At 46.9% G+C, this 23,498-nt stretch overlaps 1 protein-coding gene across 2 annotated transcripts in view; it reads right to left on the reverse strand.

Annotated features, from left to right (window-relative positions):
* Window positions 1-15,480: 15,480 nt before the first annotated feature.
* Window positions 15,481-23,498, reverse strand: part of LOC113219522 (ribonucleases P/MRP protein subunit POP1-like) — a 44,027-nt gene continuing 36,009 nt past the window's right edge. For both annotated transcript variants that reach the window (XM_026454965.1, XM_023184012.3), the window contains exons 15-16: window positions 18,899-19,261; window positions 15,481-17,690 (exon numbers count right to left, since the gene is read on the reverse strand). In XM_026454965.1, the coding sequence (XP_026310750.1) occupies window positions 17,036-17,690; window positions 18,899-19,261 (1,018 nt within the window). In that variant the 3' untranslated portion in view covers window positions 15,481-17,035. The remainder of the gene's footprint in view (window positions 17,691-18,898; window positions 19,262-23,498) is intronic.

Below are 23,498 nucleotides of genomic sequence, written 5' to 3' on the forward strand. Positions count from 1 at the left end.
GGCCTCCCAAAGTGCTGGGAGGCCGAGACGGGCAGATCACGAGGTCAGGAGATAGAGACCATCCTGGCTAATACAGTGAAACCCCGTCTCTACTAAAAGCTACAAAAAAAAAAAAAAACTAGCCGGGCGACGAGGCGGGCGTCTGTAGTCCCAGCTACTTGGGAGGCTGAGGCAGGAGAATGGCGTAAACCCAGGAAGCGGAGCTTGCAGTGAGCTGAGTTCCAGCCACTGCACTCCAGCCTGGGCGACAGAGCCAGACTCCGTCTCAAAAAAAAAAAAAAAGAATGTCCTTCCTTTTTAAAGCCAAGTAATATTATATTACAAGTATATACCACATTTTGCTTCTCCATCTATCATATGGACACGTGGGTTATTTTCACCTGTTGGCTATTGAAAATGATGCTATGAACATGGGTGTACAAATACCTCTTTGAGACTCTGCTTTCAATTCTTTTGGGTGTATAGCCAGAAATGGAATTACCGGATCAGATGATAATTCTGTTTCTACTTTTTTGAGGAACCACCATACTGTTTTCTGTAACTGTTATTATATAATAGTTATTAATAATTTAATGATTACTGAACAGCAGCCATCCTGCAAAGCCCTGTCACTCATTCCAGGTCTTTCTCACCCAATCTCATTGTCTGAGGTAATACCCCAACAGAGAGCCTTCGTTTGCTGGCACTGTGTGTTGTTGTTACACATTAACCTTCCCAAATTACACATATTTCACAGATGAAAATCCTGAGTTGCACTGATGGAAGGGAACTTGCCAAGGGCAATAGAGTGAAATATCAGAACTCCAGACTTGAATTCAAGCAGCCAAGCTTCTCATCTCCTGCCAGGAGGTGTGTTTCAAAGTTTGGGATAGAACTGGGACTTGCAGGCCAGGTGTGGTGGCTCACGCCTGTAATCCCAACACTTTGGGAGGCCGAGGTGGGCGGATCACGAGGTCAGGAGATCGAGACCACAGTGAAACCTCATCTCTACTAAAAATACAAAAAATTAGCCTGGCGCGGTGGCAGGCGCCTGTAGTCCCAGCTACTCGGGAGGCTGAGGCAGAAGAATGGTGTGAACCCGGGAGGAGGAGTTGCAGTGAGCCTAGATCACGCCACTGTACTCCAGCCTGGGCGACAGAGCTAGACTCTGTCTCAAAAAAAAAAAAAACAAGAATTGTGACTTGGATACCTGTGTCACCTATATCGTGTGACTCAAACTCCCTTTGCCTGTTTCTCATCTTGAATATGGGTCTAATGATGATGATCTGGAAGTCATTTAAGGATTAAGTTAGGTAACTGCCAGTCTGCCTGGGATGCCATAATTAAATACCACAGGCTGGGTGGCTTAAACAAAAGAAATTTATTTCTCACAGTTCTGGAGGCTGAGAAGTCCAAGATCAAGATCAAGGTGTCAGCAAGGTAGGTTTCATTCTGAGGCCTCTTCCCTTGGCTTGCAGGAGGCCACCATCTGGCTATGTGCTCACATGACCTCTTCTTTGTGCTCACACCGGGGGTGGGGGAGACAGCAAGCTCTCTGGTATCTTTTCTTATAAGGGCACTAATCCCATCATGAGGGCCCCACCCTCACAATGTCATCTAACCCTACTGCCCTCCCAAAGGCCCTACCTCCAAATACAAATACCATCACCTTTGGAGCTGGGCTTCCCATGAATTCCTGGGGGCATACGGAGTCCACAACAGTCCATCACTTACTGGAGGAGTCTCCATGTGCCAGACTATGCTAACTGCTTTACCCCCATCCCAGGCTCACAGGGCAGCGTTAGGGAGCAGAGCTTTGTGGCTAACAGCACAGGCTCCAAAACCAACGGCCTGACATATGGTAAGTGCTTAATGAACAGTTGCTATTACTTGCTCCACTTTGCAGAAGAAGAAACTGAGCTTTAAAAAAAATCAAGAAACTTGCTGGAGGGGTAAGCTGGGCTCCCTAATTCTCAGCTCCCTTGGGAGAGCCCTTGGTACAGTTCCTCACGCAAAGTAGACGCTCTGAGGGGCAAGTCTGGCTGCTGCTGACAGTCATGATGTTTCCTTCTCATGCAACCAGCTGCACCTGCTGCTGCTGCCTGGATTCCAAGGGAAGACACCAGATGGACAAACCCCTGTCCCTAACTATTCCCCCGCAGCCACGCCCACCTCCCCTCTTTAAATTCTTGTCTCAGCCTCTGATGCTTCCTCGCTGCAGTCAGCCAGGGCCCCACTACAAGAAGCAGCTTCCTAAACAGCTGATGTGGGGGCTTCTGATGGTCCAGGGAACGTCGAATGTCATGGCAGGCAGAGCCGCCAAGGTGTGGCTCCAGCCTCCCTCCCAACCTTTTCATTGACTTCTGGAGTCAGCTGCACCCTGCAACACTTCATATATGTTCTTCTCAGGTCCAGAGGCGTAAATCCTACCCACTTTCCAAGACCTCCTTTGGAGACTTCTGAATCACTCCCCATTAACTCCACCTCCCCCTGCCCATCTCTGCAGAATTCCCCACTTTCCTCTGGCTTGCAGATATTAAAGCACATACGTTCTCTCTCTTGCCAAACTGCAAGCTCCCTGCAGGCAGAAACTACAAGAACATTGGGGGCTGAGCACCCAGAGAGGTGCCAGGCCTACAGGAGTCACTCCATGAATATTGATCAAATTGGGTTGAACTGTTGAAATGAAATCCAAAACTCCCAGGGAACCTTATTCTCCCTGAGCAGGACCAGAAACGCCCCAGTGAAAGGATGCCTTTGTCCCCCACACTCACTCTAGAGCTCCTGGAGAGAGAGAACGTGAGATCAGTCAATGCCAGGAGCTGCCAATCTTTGCTGTTTTTCCCTTTCAGTCATGTTTATTGATATAATTGGTCCTAATATTTTAATTCCCACACAAATGTGTCACCTCCAGTCTCCACAATGTCAAAATGTCATCAAGTAACCTCCCCAAAGTCGCGTTTAACCTCTGCAGCGGCATCAACACCCACACAGCTTTGGCGCCACAAAGCAGCGGTGAGGCAGTGGGTGTATCATCCCCTCTGCCTGCCTCTCTTGTTTCTATATATATGCTAAATAGTTATAAGAAATAAAACAATTGTCTCTGGCTCTCAAGGGAAATCTTGAAAAGATTATGTCTCGCTGCTGTCTAAGTGAACCGCCCAAGAACTGCTTGCCTCCAGAACTCTATTATCCTCAAAAACAGAGAGAACATTATCATCTCTTTTTTGTTGCCATTGCTTTTGCCTGCTGTTCTTTAAGTTTTCTCCAAAAACATCTTTTTTTTTTCAGTCCTAAGCATACAACTTTGCCAATAATGGTGAAAAAAAAAATCTCCTTTAAGAAATGCAGCCCTTCTCACATGGGGATTATTTTGCATGTGCTTTTTGTTGGACACATGATGTTCTGCAGACTCCGTGTGTCTGTGTAGGTCATTGTAGTACTTATTACATGTGTTCAGGCATGATTGATAGGTATGTACCCTTGTGTATGTATATGTATGTGGATACGTGTGCATTTGTCGATACGGGCAGGTATGCACAGGTGTGCGTGGCTTCGTGGCAGAATTGGATGGCGCCCACCCACTATGCCTGTGCTTCTTATGTTTCTCAGTCCCCCTGGTCTTTATGTTGGGGCAGTATGGCTAGTTTTGGACAATGAATTGTGAACAGAAGTGACTTCTGGCTGGGGCAACTTAGTGCCCACATGCCCTTGTAGTGGCAGCTGTCATGAACTAAATGTTTGTGTCCCCTAAGATTCACACACTGAAGCCCTGACCTGCAATGTGATGGCATTTGGAGGTGGGGCCTTTGGAAGGTAATTAGGTGTAGATGACGTCATGAGGGTAGGGCCCCATGATGAGAAGAGTGGGTAGGGCCCATGACAGGATTAGTGCTCTTGTAAGACGAGAAAGCAAGACCAGAGTCTTCTCTCATTCAGCCATGTGAGGACACCTGCAACCCAGGAAGAGGGCCCTCACTAGGAATTACATTTACTGGCACCTTGATCTTGGGCTTCCCAGCCTCCAGAACTGTGAGAAATAAATGTCTGTTGTTTAAGCCACCCAGTCCATAGTATTTTGTTACAGCAGCTCAAGCAAACTAAACCAGGAGGCTTAGAGACATGCATTCTAGATGAAGTAGCATGAAGATGGAAGAAGGCTGCCCAACTCCCACAGGCTGCGATGTGAGGTAGAACCTCTGAGTGTGTTAAGCCCTTGAGATTTCAGGGTCTCTCTTTTGCAGCAACTAGCATTGCCTATATAAATAATGCAGATAAAATAATGCAGATAATCTTCTGGGATTAAAAAAATAGTAATAATAATGTAGATAATAGCAAGTACATAGGGTTTTTGTTAGAACTGAATTAGGTAATAACTTAAAAATCATGTGTGCATTCTCCAAGTAGTGTGGGGTAACTGCAGTAAACAACAATGTATTCTATATTTGTTTCAAAAGAGCTAGAAGTAAGGACTTGAAATGTTCTCAACACATTGAAATGATAAATACTCGAGGTGATGGATAACGCAAATACCCCGACTTGATCTTGATCGTTACACATTCTATGCATGTAGCAAAATAGCATATGTATCCCATAAATATGCAAAAATACTATGTATCAATTTTTAAAATTGGACAAGCGCCTAATAAGCACACTCTACTAGCCTGGCCCTGTGTCAGGTGCTGGGGATACAAGCCCAGGGACCCTGTCCTCAGGGACATTTTGTTCTTGCAGGGCAGATGCGGAAACTGACATACATGGTAAATGCACAATTCCGGGAGCGGGAGCATATACACACCAAGTTTCATTCCCAGGGATTCAGGAAACGCTACACTATAAAAGGGTGGGACGAGCAGCATTTTGAGGAAGAAGTAGAGCTTGCCCGGTTAAATGAGCCAGGGTGCCCCAGGGGAGATGGGGAGGGGACTGGTTATGAATGGTGGATGTGTGTAGCAAGTTTTTAGAACCTTCAAGGAAGCCCTGGGATTCTCAGACGCCACATTCTGTTGAGGCTGGGTCACTCTGAGTGGCTCCAGGGATAGGAGGGTCTGGGAAAGCGTGAAGGTCTCATTTACTCTCGACACAGAAAATGCGAGCTTTTTCTTTTTTAAGGCTATGGCAAAATGCCCTGCTTTCTTCGTATTCATCTAGAAGGGAGCGTGTGTGGGGGCGTCTGCCACTGTCCCCCAAGTGAATGTGCGCTCCCAGAGGCAGAAACAGACCTGGTCATGTAGCCCCCTGGGTTCCCTGAGCCAAGGGCCTGGGCTGCGCCTGGAGTCCCCACAAACGCCTGCTGGATGGAAAGGAACACAGGTCTCATGCTGGGCTGCAGTTTGGAACAAACAAAACTGAATACCCACCCCAGGGTGGCATCCACGTCAGCCCCTGCTGAGCTGCACGGAGGTTTCTCTCCAGGGAAGTCTGCGAACTCGAGCGCCGGTGCACCGCGCCACCCCGCGGTCACACCTGGCAACTGCACCTTCCCGGACAGTGCCGTGGAGCCCCGCTCTCCCGCCGTTGTCACCCCTTCCAGGGCTGGAATCCTCAGCCCACCTTCTTCCCTCTATAAAGTCTCCGACAATGTCCAGGCACTGCTTCACCACGGTTATTTGGGTCCTGACATCCTAAGCCCCGCTTGTCAGATTATGAGTGGGAGGTGACAATGAGAATTCAAGCCACACGTGAGAGAAAGGGACAAAGACAGGACGCGTTAACCCCTTACCGAAGCGCATGCTGGTAAAGAATGCTGGCAGAGAGGGGTTTGAGCCCAACCCAACCACTCCCTAGCTCAGATCCTGCAGAGCTACTTCACCCCACCGGGCCTCAGTTTCCCTCTCTATAAAATGGGGATGATAGAACCCAGAATCACTGTATTAAAAGACATAATTCATATAAAATAAGCTAAGGCTCCATGGCTGGCACATAGCAAGTGTTCAACAAATAAAAATTCAAAGCACCTATGCTTCTGTTACTCCATCAGAGTCTTGCTTCAGGTTAGTGAGGTAAACATTAATATTTCCATTGTATTGACAAGTACACTGAGGCTCAGAGAGTGGAAGGGACTGGCCTGAGGTCTTTCAGCCAGGGAACGATGGGCTTGAAGCGGAGCCTTTTGGTGCTTGCCAACATTCCAGGAGCCCCCTGAAAGAAGATGCAGAGGGCAGAATGCTGAGGAAAAACTGGGAAGGTCAAAAGAGAGAAGAGAGAGGAGACACAGTGCAAGTCCAAGACAGCAAACTGCTCTTTTCAGACCCTCTTTCTGCAGGAGGGAAAAAAAATGCTTTATTCAAAAAGTTCAGCCAGGCACAGTTAGAGGCTGAGGGCGGGAGAATCCCTTGAGGTCCAGGAGTTGGAGACCAGCCTGGACAACATAGCAAGACCCCCATCTGTACAAACCACATCAAAAAAACTAAAAAACATGGTGAAACCCCGTCTCTACTAAAAATACAAATATTAGCTGGGTGTGGTGGTGCTAGCCTGTAATCCAAGCTATTCGGGAGGCTGAGACATGAGAATTGCATGAACCAAGGAGACAGAGGTCGCAGTGAGCCAAGACTGTGCCACTCCCCTCCAGCTTGGGCAACAGAGTGAGACTCTGTCTCAAGAAAAAACAAAACAAAACAAACAAAAAACTAAAAAGACAAAAAGTTTGTCCTGAGAAGCACCCAGCACTGTTAGGAGGTCTGGGCTCTGGTTCTGGTCCTGCTGTGACGCAGTGGTGTGACTGGCTGACTTTGGACACGTGATACCCCCTCTCTGGGACTCAGTTTCCTCCTTGACAAAATGAGGGAGAGGGTGGGTCAAGATGCCTGCTCCGGGGCCTTTCAGCCCCACACCAGTCCCTCCCCCCTGCTTTTCAGGTGCTGTGTGGGGAAGCTGCCCACTACCACTCTGTGGACATCCATGGCCAAGGGGTGTCACCATTTGGCCTCAGAGACCTCCGAGGAGGAAGAAAGGACCCAGAACTGTGCCCCGGCGCGTGACAGATGGAAAGAATAACTCTTAACTTGATCATGTGAACAGGAGATTAGCATTAATCCCCAGTGGGGACTGAATCACTGTGCCCAAAATGCTGCACGCAGGGCCAGGAGCTCCGCAGGCGCAGAGCCCTGTGGGCGGGGAGCCTGGCCGTTTGCTAGCCAGATTAAAAAAATTCAACCTGCCGAGGCTCCAAAGGCTGACCCAGGGCAGAGTGGGAGGAGAGGTCACTGCTCCCTGCCACCTCTCAGCTGAGAGGAGAGCGCCGGTGGGGTGTACCCACGCCTTTCTGGGTGCGGGACGGCTGTGTGCCTATGTTTCATTGTTTTGCTTTTGGCTGATGTTTCAAACAAGAGCGGGTCAATCGGTAGACGTAATCACGGGCCTTTCATAGCCGCCTAACTAGGCGAAGATGAATGGCTTGGGTGGTGCTCTAGTTGAAAATAACAGCAACATATCAGGGCAGAATTAAAGAGAGAGAAAAACAAATGAAATAAATCTATCAGGACTCCAGGGCCATCTTTCCGAGGAAAACGTCAGGATGAGAAAGACCAGATTCCTGTGCCAGACCAAGGGTCAAAATCCTCGACACTCTTCACGTGGCCCCAAAGCGGGGAGCTGTTGTTGCCCTTTAGCTGCCTGAGGCAAGTCGGAGCCTATGTAGGGAAGACTCGGTCAGCGTCCCTGTCTTCTGTTCCTAATGACTGATTAAAGCCCTTGAAAATGTTAAAAGCCATTCCAAATGCCACGCTGGTGGAACAACTGTGTTTTCTTCACGCTCAGGGAGACGGAGGCTGAGGAAGCACTGGTAACTATGAGGAAGGGGGTCTCATGCTGGCGTCTGGGGAACCCTAGCTGTCCCTGTTCCCAGCTTGACTCTGTGGTCACCACAGTAGGGACAGACACTCCCCTCCAGTCACTCCCCAGTGCCCTCCAGACTTAGGGGAGGATCCGCAGATTCTGCCTGGGAGTGAGGTGGAGGCCCAGACCGCAGCCACCCCCGCCCCTGGCCTCTGGGTGGAGGGGCAGAGCCAGGCAGTTCTGTGAGTGATGTTGGCCCCATGCTGAAGGCCAGCTACCCCTTGGCTGTCACTTGCTTCGCGTGAGGGGGTGCCCCTGAGCCAGTGACAAGTGTTTGTGGGAGCCATGCTCTGCCCTGGGTAAGAAGAAATTTCTACCTTTTCTCCCAGCTCCGCAAAGAGAGCTCTACAGCACCTCACAGGCAGAAAACAATTAGTGACTCAAAAAGGAAATGTATGGGAGAAGACACTTACTTAGGCTTTGCAGGGGACCTGCCACTTCAGGAGGACCTTCTAAGGGCTTTCTATTGGTTTGGAGCCTCCAATATGTTCTAACACCTCAGCTTGGTGGGGGTACCTCTGAGGTCTTCATCCTCTCTCTGCTCACCTGGAAGTGCCCCGTGCTCCCTGCAGCCAGTTAGTGCCCCATCCGGCAGGTTTTTCTCCCCTTATGATGCCCAGCCATGGGGGGCTGCCTCCAGATGCCCCAGCCAAGGCTCCCAGGGCAAAGGATCGAGGTTACTTTCTTGAAAATCACTCAGGCTTGCGTGGGGTGACGCATCGGGACAGGAATGGCCCCAAGATGCTGAGACCAGAAGAAAACACACTCTGACCGCCTTCTGCAGTTCCCCCAGGCCTCATCTGTCAATAGCCACACAGACAGTCAGGACAGGGTGTCTCAGAAACATCCCCTCCAGCGCCTAGCGGCTGAATGAGGGCGGCAAAATGCCATCCCAGGCTCCAGCAGAACTTATATGTCCCTGCAGAAGTGTGATGCCGTGGGAGCTTACAGGGCATGTGAAATACCCAGAAGTTACGTAAAGGGGCAGCTGCTAGATGTTAGAAGAAAGACAAGTTCCTGACCAGAATATTCAATATTCAGCAACCAGAAGCTAGGCCTCACTGTTTAAAAAAAGAAAAGGAAAGGAAAGAAAGAGAGAAAGAAGGAAAAGGCCTACAGTGATTCAGATCTCAATGTTAAAAAAAAAAAAAATTAAACCTTTATGCCCTAATTCATAACACCCAAAAAGAGTGACATTCAAATTTGTGAACAGTCAATTCTGGCAAAAATATCAAAACTTACAAGTGGACAAAAAATTCAAAAGAGTATCTTTCCTGGTGATTCTCAAACATGATCCCATGAAATCACACAGGGAGCCTAATAAAAACCACAGGTTTCAGGGCCGCCCTACAGACCTAGTTGGGCTGGAATCTCTCGGGGCTGACACTAAGACATTTGTGAGTTTAGTAAGCTCCCCAAGTGCTCTGATGATAATGAGGTTTGGAAACCACCGACTTGGCCCACTGCTCCTGAACCTTTCCTGTGCATGCAAACCACCTGGTGATCTTGTACAAATTCAGATTCTATTCCAGATCTGAATGGGGCCTGGGATTCTGCATTTCTGTTGCTGATGCTGCTGGTCCTAAAACCATACTTGAAGTGTCCAGACTGTTCTCCAACCTCCCTCACTTGACTGAGAAACAGATAAACTGAGGAGCAGATATAAGGGAAGTCGAGAGGAGAACTGCTGAGTTGAAAGATAAAAAAATGACGTGGGTGGGAGCTGAGCTGAAAGGAAGCTGCAAGCTAATTGATCAAGAATGATAGTAATCTCAGCCCTTTGGAGGGAGGCCAAGGCAAGAGGATTGCTTGAGTTAGGAGTTTGAGACCAGCCTGGGCAACATGGCAAAACCCTGTCTCTACAAAAAATACAAAAATTACCCAGGCATAGTGGCTCGTGCCTATGGTCCCAGCCACTCGGGAGGCTGACACAGGAAGACTCCTTGAGCCCAGGAGGCGGAGGTTGCAGTAAGCCAAGATTGTGCCACTGCTGCAGCCTGGGCAACAGAGCAAGACTCTCCCCACAACCCCCAAAAACCAAAAAAAAAAAAAAAAACTAAGAATGATGGTAAAGCTGGAAAGCTGGTTTCAAAGTCAGCCCCAGAATCTCCACTTGGTCATTTTCTTACCAGACAACAGTCTTGGGGCTTGTTTCCTAGTGATCATTGCAGGTGTGCAGTGGGAACTAGAACTCTGCACGGGCCCCTGGGACCGAGGGCTTGCTGGGCAGCTGAACCGTAACTACCCCACTCTTTGGCAAGATCAACTTTAGAGTCTACGTGCCAACCTCTGGCATGTGTTCCAGGGTGCGCATGAGGCCCTCCCTGACACCCCTCCACCCTGTATATACAAGTGTGCATGTGCACACACACACAGAAATGTGGCTCCAGACACCCCTCCACCCTGTGTATACAGTACACACACACACACATATATACACACACACACACACACAGAAATGTGGCTCCACAAGTTGCAACGGGAAATAATCACCCTGTCTTCTGAGGGCCCTGTGCTGAACACCTATCCTGTCTCTCATTCCTTTGACCCACTTTGTGCTCAGCCCTTGCTACAGCTGAGCACAGGTGTAGGCCAAGGGCACCTTGTCTTAGCCGCCCCTAGTCTTCTGCCCCTGGGGCTTCTCGTCCTGCCTTCTGTGAGATGCTCACTGAGCAGGCCCAGCCATTCTAGCACCTGTGCAAATCTGGCGGAAATGAACAGTCCCTAGGGGAACCCTTGGGCGATAGAAATGGGAGCTGGTAAATAAAGATTTTCCTGTCCCGGGCCTCCTGTAGACAAAGCACTCCGTTCATCAGACTGTCCCCAGAGGGATGGAGCCCCAGTTGCCTCCAAGGGTAACCAGCTCACAATGCATACTTGGATAGGCTTTCCTCCTTCCCTAGTTCACTTTCCCAGCCTTCCTGCACGAAAGCCATGCCAGGCTTTGTTTTAGAGAAAAACGTGGCTAACCCATGCCCTCCAGTGGTAGTGGCTAAATCCTGCAGAACAAGGAGGAAGGAGGAGGCTGCAGACTTCAGAGACCGCCGGCCCACAGTGACCCAGAACACCAGAGGCTCTCCCTGAAGCTGCAGCCCCTGCCTGAGGCTCACTGCAGCTGTGCAGGGTTCTGACAACAAATTATGTTGTGTCCAAAAAATAATTTAAGGTCCTCTGTGCGACGTTGGAAACAAGAGAAGGAAAGCTAAAGAAACAAGGCTTATTTGGCCTGGAGTAAAGGTTAAAAACCAACCTCATAAAAATAAACGGGTGGTTCTCATTGTTAGCTGATGTAAAGAATGCAAGGAGATAGGACTGACCTGGAACTGAAGGGCCATATCACCCATCGGTATGCTGCCAAAGAGGAGATGGCGTCTCCTGGTGAAGTTATGAGCTCCCCATCGTCAGAGGCATTCAGCTTGTGATGGAGAGGGGTAGACTTCCTGGGGATAATGTGGATGGGATTCATTCTTTGGATAAAGCTTTTAAAGTTATTCCTTTTTTTTTTTTTTTTTTTTTTGGATGGAGTCTCACTCTGTCACCCAGGCTGGAGTGCAGCGGCACCATCTCGGCTCACTGCAACCTCCGCTTCCCAGGTTCAAGCGATTCTCTTGCCTCAGTCTCCTGAGCAGCTGGGATTACAGGTGTGAGCCACCACGCCCACCCTAAAGTTATTCCTTTTCTAGGCACCTCTTTAAAAATCACAAATCCTTTTCAAACTAAGATTCTGTTAGTATGAGTCTGCCCCAAAAGGGGGGAATGTTTATTGATAAGTGACCTCATAAACTCTCCCAGTCCAAGGACATAGACCATTGAACTGTGCTTTCAGCTGATGTCTTTTCCAGAGTGGGCTGTTTGTTCATGAGGTCTTAGCACCACCTAGTGGATTCCTTTGTTCATTACAAAGAGTATTAACTGTAAAGTTTAATACACCCTTTTTGATTAATGCATCAATTCAACAAAAATGTATTAAATACAAGTTATGGGTTAAGCATTGTGCCATCACCAGGGGTGCAACACTAATTAAACAAGACATGGTCTCACCTTCATGAGGCTCATATTCTAATAGACTAGACAATAAACATGTAAACAACAAAAGAATTAATTGTTTTATATTGTGATGTCAGGAAATAAACCCATTGTGTGATATAGAGTAATGTAAGCAGGAAGAGGCTATTTTAAGTAGTATTGACAAGCCCAGTGCGGTGGCTCACACCTATAATCCCAACACTTTGGGAGCCCCAGGCGGGCGAATTACTTGAGGTCAGGAGTTCAAGACCAGCCCGGGCAACATAGTGAGATGCCTGTCTCTACAAAAATACAAAAATTAGCCAGGTATGGTGGCACCTGCCTGTAATTCCAGCTACTCAGGAGGCTGAGGTGGGAGGATCACTTGAACCCAGGAGACAGAGGCTACAGTGAGCTGAGATCATGCCACTGCACTCTAGCCTGGGCAACAGAGCGAGACTGTCTCAAAAAAAAAAAAATACAAAAAGTAGCTGGGTGTGTTGGCACGCATGTGTGGCTCCCAGATACTCAGGAGGCTGAGGGAGGAGGATCAATTGAGCCTGGGAGGTCAAGGCAACAGTAAGCCATGTTCACACCACTGCACTCCAGCCTGGGAGACTGAGCAAGACCCTGTCTCAAAAAATAAAAAATAAAATAAAATAAATGGTGGGCAGAGAAAGCCTCTCCACGTGGACAATCGTGGAGGAGCTAAGAGCTTGGCTGTTCAAGGAGCTGAGGCCAGCATGTTCAGAGCCCAGTGGGTGAGGCCAGAGGGGTGCAGTGGGACTGGAGAGAGAAACGAGGGAAGTTCCATGTTTGTAAACATTTCCTCAAGTGAAAGCACACAAATGGTTAGGGTGGGCTTCTCCAGAACAATATCTGATTAAATTTTCAAAACACGGGGAAAGGGAAAATGCCTTGATAGGAACTTGGCCACGTGCTCAACTCCAGCAGGCCCCTACCAGGGCCATGGGTCACAGCTGTGTGCCCCTTAAGACAGCTGCATCTGCTCCCCACACCCTGCTTCAGGGTCCCCATTACTGATAAGCTGCATCTTTAATTACTTACGTTGGAAGTTTATTTTTAAAGTCTGGAAGAGTGGTTCTCAACCTTGGCTGCAAATCATCTGGGAGCTGTTAAAACCCCCCAAGTCTAGCTCACACCCTTGACCAGTTAAAGCTCCATCCCAGGAGGGTGGGCCCTGGGCACCGGTGCTTTGAAAGCCTGCAGGTGACTCCCATGTGCAGCCAAGGCTGAGAACAGCTGATCTGGAAGGATACTCATCAAGAGAAAAACAAGACACCTATTTGATATTCTCAGGTAGAGAAGGCTACACAAGTAATGAGGCTGTTTCCTTTTTCAAGACCAGGCCTCTTCCCCAGGTGGAAGCCCCCACTCTGGACCACCCCAGCCCTCGACACTACGCTCTCATTACGTTCCCACCTGGACGCTTCACAATGCAGTCAACGGACCCTGTGAGCTGACTTTGCAGAAACGTACTTTTTCATAATGGCAAGCAGGCCTGCCATAGGCCCGGGAGTTCTTGGGTTTCCACGGCCTTGTTACTCAGTCACACTTCCCCAAGGTGCAGAGGGTCCAAGAGCCAGACCTCCTAAGGCGGCGATTCTCAGCTGAGCAGCACATCACAATGGCTTGGGGAGCTCAAAAATACTGATCCTTGGGCCCAGCCCAAGACTGATTTCTGGGCTGCGGCTTGGGCTGTTGGATGATTCTAAAATGCAGCCAAAGGCCGGGCGGGATGGCTCACATTTGTAAAGTCAGCACTTCGGGAGGCCAAGGTGGGCAGATCACTTGAGGTCAGGAGTTTGAGACCAGCCTGGCTAACATAGTGAAGCCTCGTCTCTACTAAAAAAATACAAAAATTAGCCGGGTATGGTGGCATGTACCTGTAATCCCAGCTACTCGGGAGGCTGAGACAGAAGAATTGCATAAATCTGGGAGGCGGAGGTTGCAGTGAGAGAAGATCGCACCACTGCCCTTCAGCCTGGGCAGACAGAGTGAGACTCTGTCATAAATAAATATATTAATTAATTTTTAAAAATGCAGCCAAGACTGGAAGCTGCTGTTGCCAAAGAAAAGGCAGCACCTGTATTCCTCTATGTCCTCAGGAGGTCTACAATAACCAGAACCGCTGTGTAACGGGTTGCTGCTTGAGTGGCCCACAATTGCTACAGGCTTTGTATTCTCTGCTAATGCAGCTCAGTCCTGGATCTATCTCTGTGTTCCCCAGGCCTCAGATCAGCTGGTTATGAGTAGGCCAGTTAAGACTACAAGGGATTCCATATAGCAGTCAACTGCCCCCGTCACCTCCCACTGGCTGGGAAGAAAGAACTCACGCAAGGCATGTGGCCACCAAGACGGCAATGCTACATTTAGTACATGATGGGTGGTTACCTAGTAAATTCCCATTTAAAAAAAAAAAAAAAAAAGGAGCATTATCCTTAAAGCTCTTGCCAGTCAAGCACCAACAAAAAAAACTGGTAATATGCACTTTGCTGCACTTGTATGGTATAACTGTTTACATAAGCAATGGCTTACGTTATTAAAAGAAAGCTATCCACATACATCTTAACATCTAGGATACATACCAGAAGGTAGCTAGTTACATTGGCTGGTGAAAATCCAGGTGATTCAAATTTTGTTATTGTTGTTGCTTATCTTCATTTCCTAATTGTTTTATGATGAATATGGATGACTGATATGACCAATGTTACTAGAGCAAATACCAAAAAGAATCCATTGTTTCTTACAGAACTTAAGTGCATAGCTGGTCTATAAGTGTTCAGCTCACAACTCTTACCTTTTTTTTGTTTGTTTTTTGAGATAGAGTTTCACTCTGGTTGCCTCTCAAGTAGCTGGGATGGCAGGCATGTGCCACCACGCCCAGATGATTTTGTAATTTTGGTAGAGATGGGGTTTCACCATGTTGGTCAGGATGCTTCAAGAACCCTAAAAGCATTGCTCCCTCAACAAGAGGACAAGGGCCACATTGTACTTATTTGGTAGCTACGCGGCTCTAGTACAGCATGGCAGGCACTTAGAAGGATCAAGATCAACATGCTCATCAATTCAGCTGCCGGAAAGTAAGCCATTCCCCCATCAGTCTTTTTCACAAGGAACACGGATTCTTTACTGCCTCTGCAGATTCTGTTAGTTTTTCAAAGTATCTTCTGTGAAACTAGTTTTCTCTGGACAATAGGTATGCAAAAACCAAAAAAGGTACGTGTGTGGGAGTCTGAAAGACAGATTTCTTTCCTAAAGAGCTTTGCAGAGCTTTGACTATACAATTATTCATTGTGAATTGCAATAGGAGGATACCATATATAGCTTTTCCCAAATTTATTTAGCCATAGAACACTTTTCTCCAGGAACAGCTGCAGGGACTAGTGCTCCCAGGAATACATTTTGGGAAATACTAGTCTATCTTTCTGGTGCACAGCTCTTTGATCTACCACCCACAAGGCAGAGTGGCTGCAAACGTGCCCTGTCCTCTATAATGAGGGCAGGGCTGCACAGAAGGTGGTTAGGTGACCACGCAGCACACTCAGACTTCTGTCATCGAGTGAGCTCAGCCACAAATGACGTAACTGAGAGCCCAGAAAACAAATAAGGAATGGTCCAATAAATATTCACAACTGAACATCAGCTGACATTTTCATTTATTCTGTTTACAGGCGCCACGTAGTTACACTGGTTTTTCTCGGTCTCATCTGGGTTGGATCCAAAGACATTCAGAGGCATGGTGAGAGGCAAAGCATCAGACATCTCACTGGTGGCAGGTACTTTCTGACTACTGTACCACCTGCCGTATCCCTCCCCACCGCATCATCCCCAAAGCCATTTACTGCCGAACGCTACAGTAAAAACCCAATGCATTTACATAAAATAATGCCTGACTGCACATTTACAATTTTTAGAAAAAATCCCGCTTAAGCTCTTCTAGAAATTTATGGCAGGAAAGTTAAGGACCAAGGCTATGAGTGAGCCATATGTGGCAACTAAAAGTAGATGAGCACTGAGTCTCTCCATTCATGGAAAAAAAGTCACACTGAGCCCACTCTTCCTGTGGGGCAGGATAAGACCTTTCTTTTATACCCTGTTGAGAATCTCAGGTGGACAACGTGACTGCATGAATGTTGAAAGGCAGCTTGCCGGCTTAGTTATCACCTTGCAGAGGTAGCTATGCACTACACAGCCACGCTGCCCAAAGTGCGCTCCTGAGAACACTGGTCCTACAAAGTGCTCCTTGTAAGAGAACTTTAGGAATCAAAGTATTTAGAAAATACTATACACTATCATTCCCTTCCTGGAGATCCACAATGTACAGTATCACATGGAAGTTTCCAGAAGTCCTTTCATAAAGAAATGCTTAACTTTAACCCAGAGTTTCCATATCAACCTGACCTTGGAATCTCTTATTTTTTGGGGTGACACATTTCATAGAACACATTCTGAGAAATGCTCCTCTATGGCTTTGAGAAATTCTTTGCAGAAACAAAATAATAATAATTTTTTTACTTAAAAAAATTAAGTAACTAGTAGGATCATGTGTTGGTCAAAAACAAAGAGATCAAAGAGTCAGGAAGTCCACGTAATAGACCCCTCCTTTCTAATTCCAGCCTAGCACTGTCGCCATAAACTTTGCCTGCCTGAAAACAAGTAGCAATCAGTTGTCCATGATTTCTCCCTTTGAGTTGTTCAGCATGGTAATCACAGTACAGAATTGAATGTGGCCCATCAGGGGCCCATATTTCATGTACAGAAGCCAAGCGTCTTGTCTTGTCTTCTGTTGTAACAGTGAAATCATTAAACATCTATTGTTGCTTATCACATGACTACAAGGTTTTTCAAATAGACCTGACAAGCCCTTTGTTCCTAACAAAAAAGGGGGATGATAACTTGTAGAGCTTCCAATTATTTTCAGCCACAACTACACAGACCAAGAGATCATAATACAAAGCTTTTGGCCAAATAATTTAAAAGTATTACAGCAATGACAGGGAAAGATGGAAATCAATGACACTACTGGAATGATGTAAACATTTTATCATCTGCATAATACATAATTTTTTATTCTTGTTTCCAAGGAGTTTCACATGATGTTTTGAAGCAGAAGCAGACTCGCCACATGTGAAACTTGGCAGACAATAATAACATATTATCTATGCCCTGCTGGGATATAAGTGCACGTTCACACCTCAATAGCAATCCTCGCAAATCGATATTGCAGAGAGGCGGGAGGCCTCAGTAGCACTAAGCCCCTCTGCGCTGCCGGCTGGCTGGACAGCGTATCCAGCAAGCCTGTCAAGCTAACAAACCCCAGGGCTTCTCCACAGCCAACAGCCATGGAAAAATCTCCCTGAGTCACAAAGCCTAGGAGAGTTCTGGAGCAGTGCATTGTCACACGCGGCAGAGGGCCTGACCACAGCCCCAGAGTCAGAGCTTCCTGCCCAGCCACGGGCTCTTCCCACGCCGGGCCATCAGAAGAGGCGCATCCCGGCTTCTGCCTCTTCTCCCTTTTCTTCTTCTCTTTCTGTTCCAGGATCTTGCTCCTGAATGGGTCACTGTGTTTGGATTCCTGGGGCCCACAGTAATGCCAGTCCTCACGGAGCTGGAGGAAGTCCTCCTTGGCTGGGACGCAGATCATGGTGTGAGGCTCGGGGCTGCCCTTGCTGAGCAGGGACAGGCTGACCCACACCAGGGCCCTGGGGAAGTGGCCCAAGATGGACAGGCAGGCCTCTCTGGTCAATCCTTGCTGGCCTCTGCCAGGAGCTCGCCGGGCTCCCCGAGTGTCCTCAGAACTGGGCCCACACCAGGCTGACAGTTGCTTCAGTAATTTTCTACTCCTACATGAAGTTGGAGACATACGTTTGAGGATATTTTGTTCCAGAAAAAAAAACATATAATCAGAAGATTAGACATTGCTAGAATTAATTTGATTCTTTTATACTATGTAAGAATCAAAACTACAATTTTTTAAAAATTAGAAATACACTGTAGGACATTTTAGTACTGATATTTTTCTTTTTATGTGTTTGCCATTCTGAAACTCAGGGACTAAATGTTTAAGAAGTTGAAGGCAGGCAAAACAAGACAGTGAAATAGAATCTAGGATTGTAATCACAGTGAGGGTGAAAATAAACAGGCACTAAGATTTTAATGAGTAAAGGAACTATAAGGGACAATAGTTGCATGTAAAGTAAGAAAGAATGATAGGAAATTAAGAGGGTACTATATGGAAAAGTAAGCACAAGACTAGAGGGATAAGCACTTTTTAAAAATCATAGCACAGGCCGGGCGTAGTGGCTCACACCTGTAATCCTAGCAGTTTTGGGAGGCCGAGGTGGGCGGATCATATGAGGTAAGGAGTTTGAGACCAGCCTGACCAACATGGTGAAAATTAGCCAAGCGTGGTGGCATGCACCTGTAGTCTCAACTACTTGGGAGGCTGAGGCAGTAGAATCGCTTGAATCCAGGAGGCAGAGGTTGCAGTGAGCCAAGATCACACCACTGCACTCCTGCCTGGGCGATAGAGCAAGACTCCATCTCAAAACAAAAAAAAAAAAAATCAGAGCAAAGCACAGAATGCAGGGTTGTTGATAAGCAGAACCTGGCCCGCAGCAATATTGAGAGGACATCATAGTGTATCTGGTAGCCTCTCTGGTTAGGACCATATTACATCTAACTGGTTGCTACTCTATTACGAATCCATATGATTCAAAAGGAACTAGAAAAAATCTAATTTGGTGACTTAAAGCAAAGAATTCTTGCTCAAACTGCATAAAATACGTCAGAAAAAAACTGCCTTGGTTTAGATCTATTGATGACAATATTGTAAATCATTTCATCAATTAGCATCATTCCTTACATCAAACATTATTAAGCTGTTTCCCTGAGCCCTCTATGAAATATGGAAGACTGGCTTTCCCTTCCAGAAAGTCTATAAATTCCCTTGGATTTTGCATAAACAAACAGCGATGATGCTTATATCCTGTAGCCTCTTCAGTATTAAAATAAATAATCCAGAATGTACCCAGAAGTCACCGACACTCACCTGAGAACACAGAGTTGACTCCCCGTGGCAGCAACATGGTTTTCACTGGCCTCCTGGTCTGTGATGCTCGCGGGCCCTGGCGATTCTTGACACACTGCATCCATTACCTCTTCTGCCTCCCTGGGGTGCTCTATGGATGTGCCCACTTCGTCAGATGGCTGATGAGGTTTTTTAGGCATGGGAGCACAAGGCGCCTCAGATCTTCTTAGCTTACTCTCCTTACCATTTGGAGATGAAGCTACAGAAGGTTCTTCGTGGGCCTGGCCTCTTGACTCCCAGTCTTGAGTTAACTGCTCCCAGGGACAGCAGAAAGGTGCCAGAGTGCCAAGCTTAACGTAGTTGGGCCGTTTTGCAGGAGGGCGTCTAAAGAAAAACACAGAGAAGAACCAATGTTGAACAATTTAGGACTGTAAAACTAAAATAATTATAACCATTATAATGCATCTCTATTTTAACACACACACACAAACACACACACAAAAGCTTTCCGAGAAACATATGATAAAGAATAATAGGCTGGGCTCAGTGGCTCATGCCTGTAATCCCAGCACTTTAGGAGGCCGAGGCGGGCTGTAATCCCAGCACTTTAGGAGGCCGAGGTCAGGAGTTCGAGACCAGCCTGGCCAACATGGTGAAAGCTCTACTAAAAATACAAAAATTAGCCGGGCATGGTGGAGGTTGCCTATAATCCCACCTACTTGGGAGGCCGAGGCAGACGAATCACTTAAACCCAGGAGGCAGAGGCTGCAGTGAGGCAAGATCGCACCACTGCACTCCAGCCTGGGCAACAAAGGAAGACTCCGTCTCAAAATATAATAATAATAATAGGCCAGGCGCGGTGGCTCATACTTGTAATCCCAGCACTTTGGGAGGCCCAGGTGGGTGGATCACTGGAAGTCAGGAGTTCGAGACCAGCCTGGCCAACACGGTGAAACCCCACCTCTACTAAAAATACAAAAAAATTAGCCAGGTGTGGTGGCACGTGCCTGTAATCCCAGCTACTAGGGAGAGTGAGGCCGGAGAATCACTTGAACCCGGGAGGCAGAGGTTGCAGTAAGCTGAGATCATGCCACTGCCCTCCATCCTGGGTGACAAGAGCAAAACTCCATCTCCAAAAAAAAGTCAATAAAATAATAATAATAACCAACTCTACCGGCCAAGCTTTTTTGTTTTCTCTGGTTTTCAATAAACAATGTAGCCCCATGTGGCCACTGAACCACACCAGTGGTGTTCATTCCTGAAAGCGACAAGGAACTGGTGCCCCTGGAGTTGCACCACGATTTTCCTGTACACTAAGCTCAAGGTTACATGAAGTTTCTGTTTTACTCTTGACCTCCAGTGACCCAGCTACCCTCCACAAAAACAATAAATACCATTATCAGTTTCTTACATAGCCTTCCAGAGACATTTTATGTACATACGAGCAGATATATACATATCTCTTCCTTTTTATTTATTTTTATACAAATAGTAGCATATTAGATACAGTACTTTTTGCTTAACTTCACTTTTTTCATTTAACAAAATATCTTGATTACTTTATGCCAGTACTGAAAGCTCCCTCATTCTTTCTTTTTAAAAGGCTGTGTATCTTGTATCTTATTCTCCTGAATGAATATGCCCTTATTGATTTAGACAGTCCTCTATGAAAGGACATTTTGATTGTCTTCAAGCTTTTGTTCCTCCAAACAAGGCTGCAATGAATGATCTTGACGGTTACTCTGCCTTCCGCTGCGCCACCATGACTCTTGTTGTCACTCTCAGTGGCTCCAGCATCTGCCTAAATCATCCTTCCAATACCCCACCAGTCACCTTCCCACCCTCACTTCGCATCTTTTACTTCACCCCAACTCAAGCACCCACTCGCTGCTCATACCTTAAGTGTGGTCACTGCCAACACCTGCTCCAGCTTCAAACCATGACGTCAGTATCCTGTTCTCAGAGCCATGCCTCCTGTTTTCCACCCACTTACCCTCCCACAACAATGCCCCAACCATCCATTTATACTAGCACCTCCCCGCGGCTCGCAGCAGCTGCCTCGCTCTTCATCAGCCTAGACTCCATGGTTCACACCACCGTCCCTCCCCTACAAATGCCCCCACTCCCTCCACTGGAAAGTCCACCTGGGCGCAGCTGACTCTCCAATGACCTCATGCCAGCCTGAGTGGCAGAGCACAGCTGAGGAAGAACTCAAAATGGTCCTGAATGGTCTTCCTTTATCAACACAAATCTCAAATAGGTGCTCTCTATATCTTACAGATTCCATGTTTCTCCTCTCAATTCCATCTTCCACTGTCCCAGAAACTGCTTACAATTCCTCTCTCTTCAAATCTCCAACAGCCTCTCTCCCTTTCTTACTGCTGGCTGATAGTTGTGCCTCTTTTTTCATGAAGACAGTCACAATCAGGAGTGTGCTACTTAATCCCCCCACCGCAGAATCTAACCTAGCTAAATAAATCCATGTTCAGATTTCAGTGGCAGTCTAACAGTCTTATATTAATTTTTCTGAGGAAGAAGAACTAGCCAACTTAAGAATTACAGAAAGAAAGTGGTTTGGAAAATAAGATTAAGAGTCAGGGCTGTGCGCGGTGGCTCACGCCTGTAATCCCAGCACTTTGGGAGGCCGAGACAGGCGGATCACAAGGTCAACAGATCAAGACCATCCTAGTGGTGAAACCCCATCTCTACTAAAATTACAAAAATTAGCTGGGCATGGTGGCGGACACCTGTAATCCCAGCTACTCGGGAGGCTGAAGCAGGAGAATCGCTTGAACCTGGGAGGCGGAGGTTGCAATGAGCCGAGATCATGCCACTGCACTCCAGCCTGGCGACAGAGCAAGACTCCATTTCAAAAAAAAAAGAGTCAGAACTGTTTGTAAATCTATTTGGAAGATAGCCAAAGAAATAAAAGCAGATTAAACGGTATCAGTGGCAGTCTAACAGTCTTACATTCAGAAGAACTGAACTCAATCCCAACAGATACTGCCTCCTCTACTTGTGCCCTGAATCCCACCCCTTCTTCCTTGTCCAAGGACTTAGCTCTTACATTTTAGCCTTCCTCCCATCTCCTGGGTACCCCCAACCAGCCTAGACACTTGTGCCTCCATCAAGAACACAAGTTACATGGCCAGGTATAATGGCTCATTCCTGTAATCCCAGCATTTTGGGAGGCTGGGGTGGGAGGATTGCTTGAGGCCAGTTCAAGACCAGCTTGGGCAACAAAGCAAGACCCTGTCTACAAAAAATTTAAAAATTAGCCAGGAGTGGTGGTGCACACCTACAGTCCCAGCTACTCAGGAGGCTGAGATGGGAGGATTGCTTGAGCCCAGGAGTTGGAGGCTGCAGTAAGCTATGATCACACCACTGCACTCCAGCCTGGGTGACAGAGTGAGACCCTGTCTCAAAAAATAAAAGAAGAATATAAGCTCCATGAAGGCAGAGACAGACTTGTCTGCCTTGCCCCTGCTGTCGCCCCAGCACCTAGAATGGTGTTTGACACACAGTAGGCTCTAAAGAAATGTATGTTAAATGAAGGAATAAATGAGACAAATATATAAAGATGCACACAGGAAGATGTTCACAGAAACACACAGCAAAAAATCAGAAATAACCTCAAGAGCCACTGATAAATTACAAGACATCCACACTGCAATTGCATGCGACCATTCAAAGTGACATTTTGAGCAAAGCTGGCAGGCTGACTCACAGGCCAAATGTAGCCTGGTGTCTGTTTTTGTACCACCCATGAGCTAAGAATGGTTTCTACATTTTTAAATGGTTGAAAAAGCAAAAGAGTAATATTTCATGACACATGAAAATTATATGAAATTCAAATCTGAGTGTCCATATATAAAGCATGATTGGAACACAGCCATGCTCGTTCTCTTACATGTCATCTGCAGCTGCTTTGAAGCCACAATGGCAGAGTTGAGTAGTTGCCATGGAGAACAAAGGCTCCACAAAGCCAAAAATATGTAGCATCTGGCCCTCTACCAAAAAAGTTTGTCAATACTTGGTTTAGAGTCATATTTTTTGATATGGTAAAACTATACATACCATATTGTTAAACGAAAAAGGCAGGTTTCAAAATAATGTATGTAATACCATTCTTTAAAAAAAATATGTGTATCTATGGAAAATTTGCATGCATAAAAAGCTCTGAAGAGTAAGAAATAAGTATTATTGTCAACTATTATTTAACAAACACATAGAAGCCTCTCAACTACATTCTATGGGAGACACAAGGATGTATAACACGTGATTGCTGCCCTCAAAGAGCTGGTAAGCTAGCAATCCAGGAATATATCACTAGTCACTCATTCATCCACCACTCCGCAAATAGTTTGAAACCCAGGCACAGGCCAGGCAGGATAGCTCACACCTGTAACCCTAGCACTTTGGGAGGCCAAAGCACGTGGATCACTTGAGCCCAGGAGTTCACGAACACCCTGGGCAACATCACAAAACTTCATCTCTACAAAAAATACAAAAATTAGCCAGGTGTGGTGGCAGGTGCCTGTAGTCCCAGCTACTCTGGAGGCTGAGGTGGGAGGATCACCTGGGTCCGGGAGGTGGAGGCTGTGGTCAGCCATGATCATGC

This window comes from Piliocolobus tephrosceles, chromosome 7 (genome assembly GCF_002776525.5).
Source record: "Piliocolobus tephrosceles isolate RC106 chromosome 7, ASM277652v3, whole genome shotgun sequence".
Taxonomy (NCBI): domain Eukaryota; kingdom Metazoa; phylum Chordata; class Mammalia; order Primates; family Cercopithecidae; genus Piliocolobus; species Piliocolobus tephrosceles.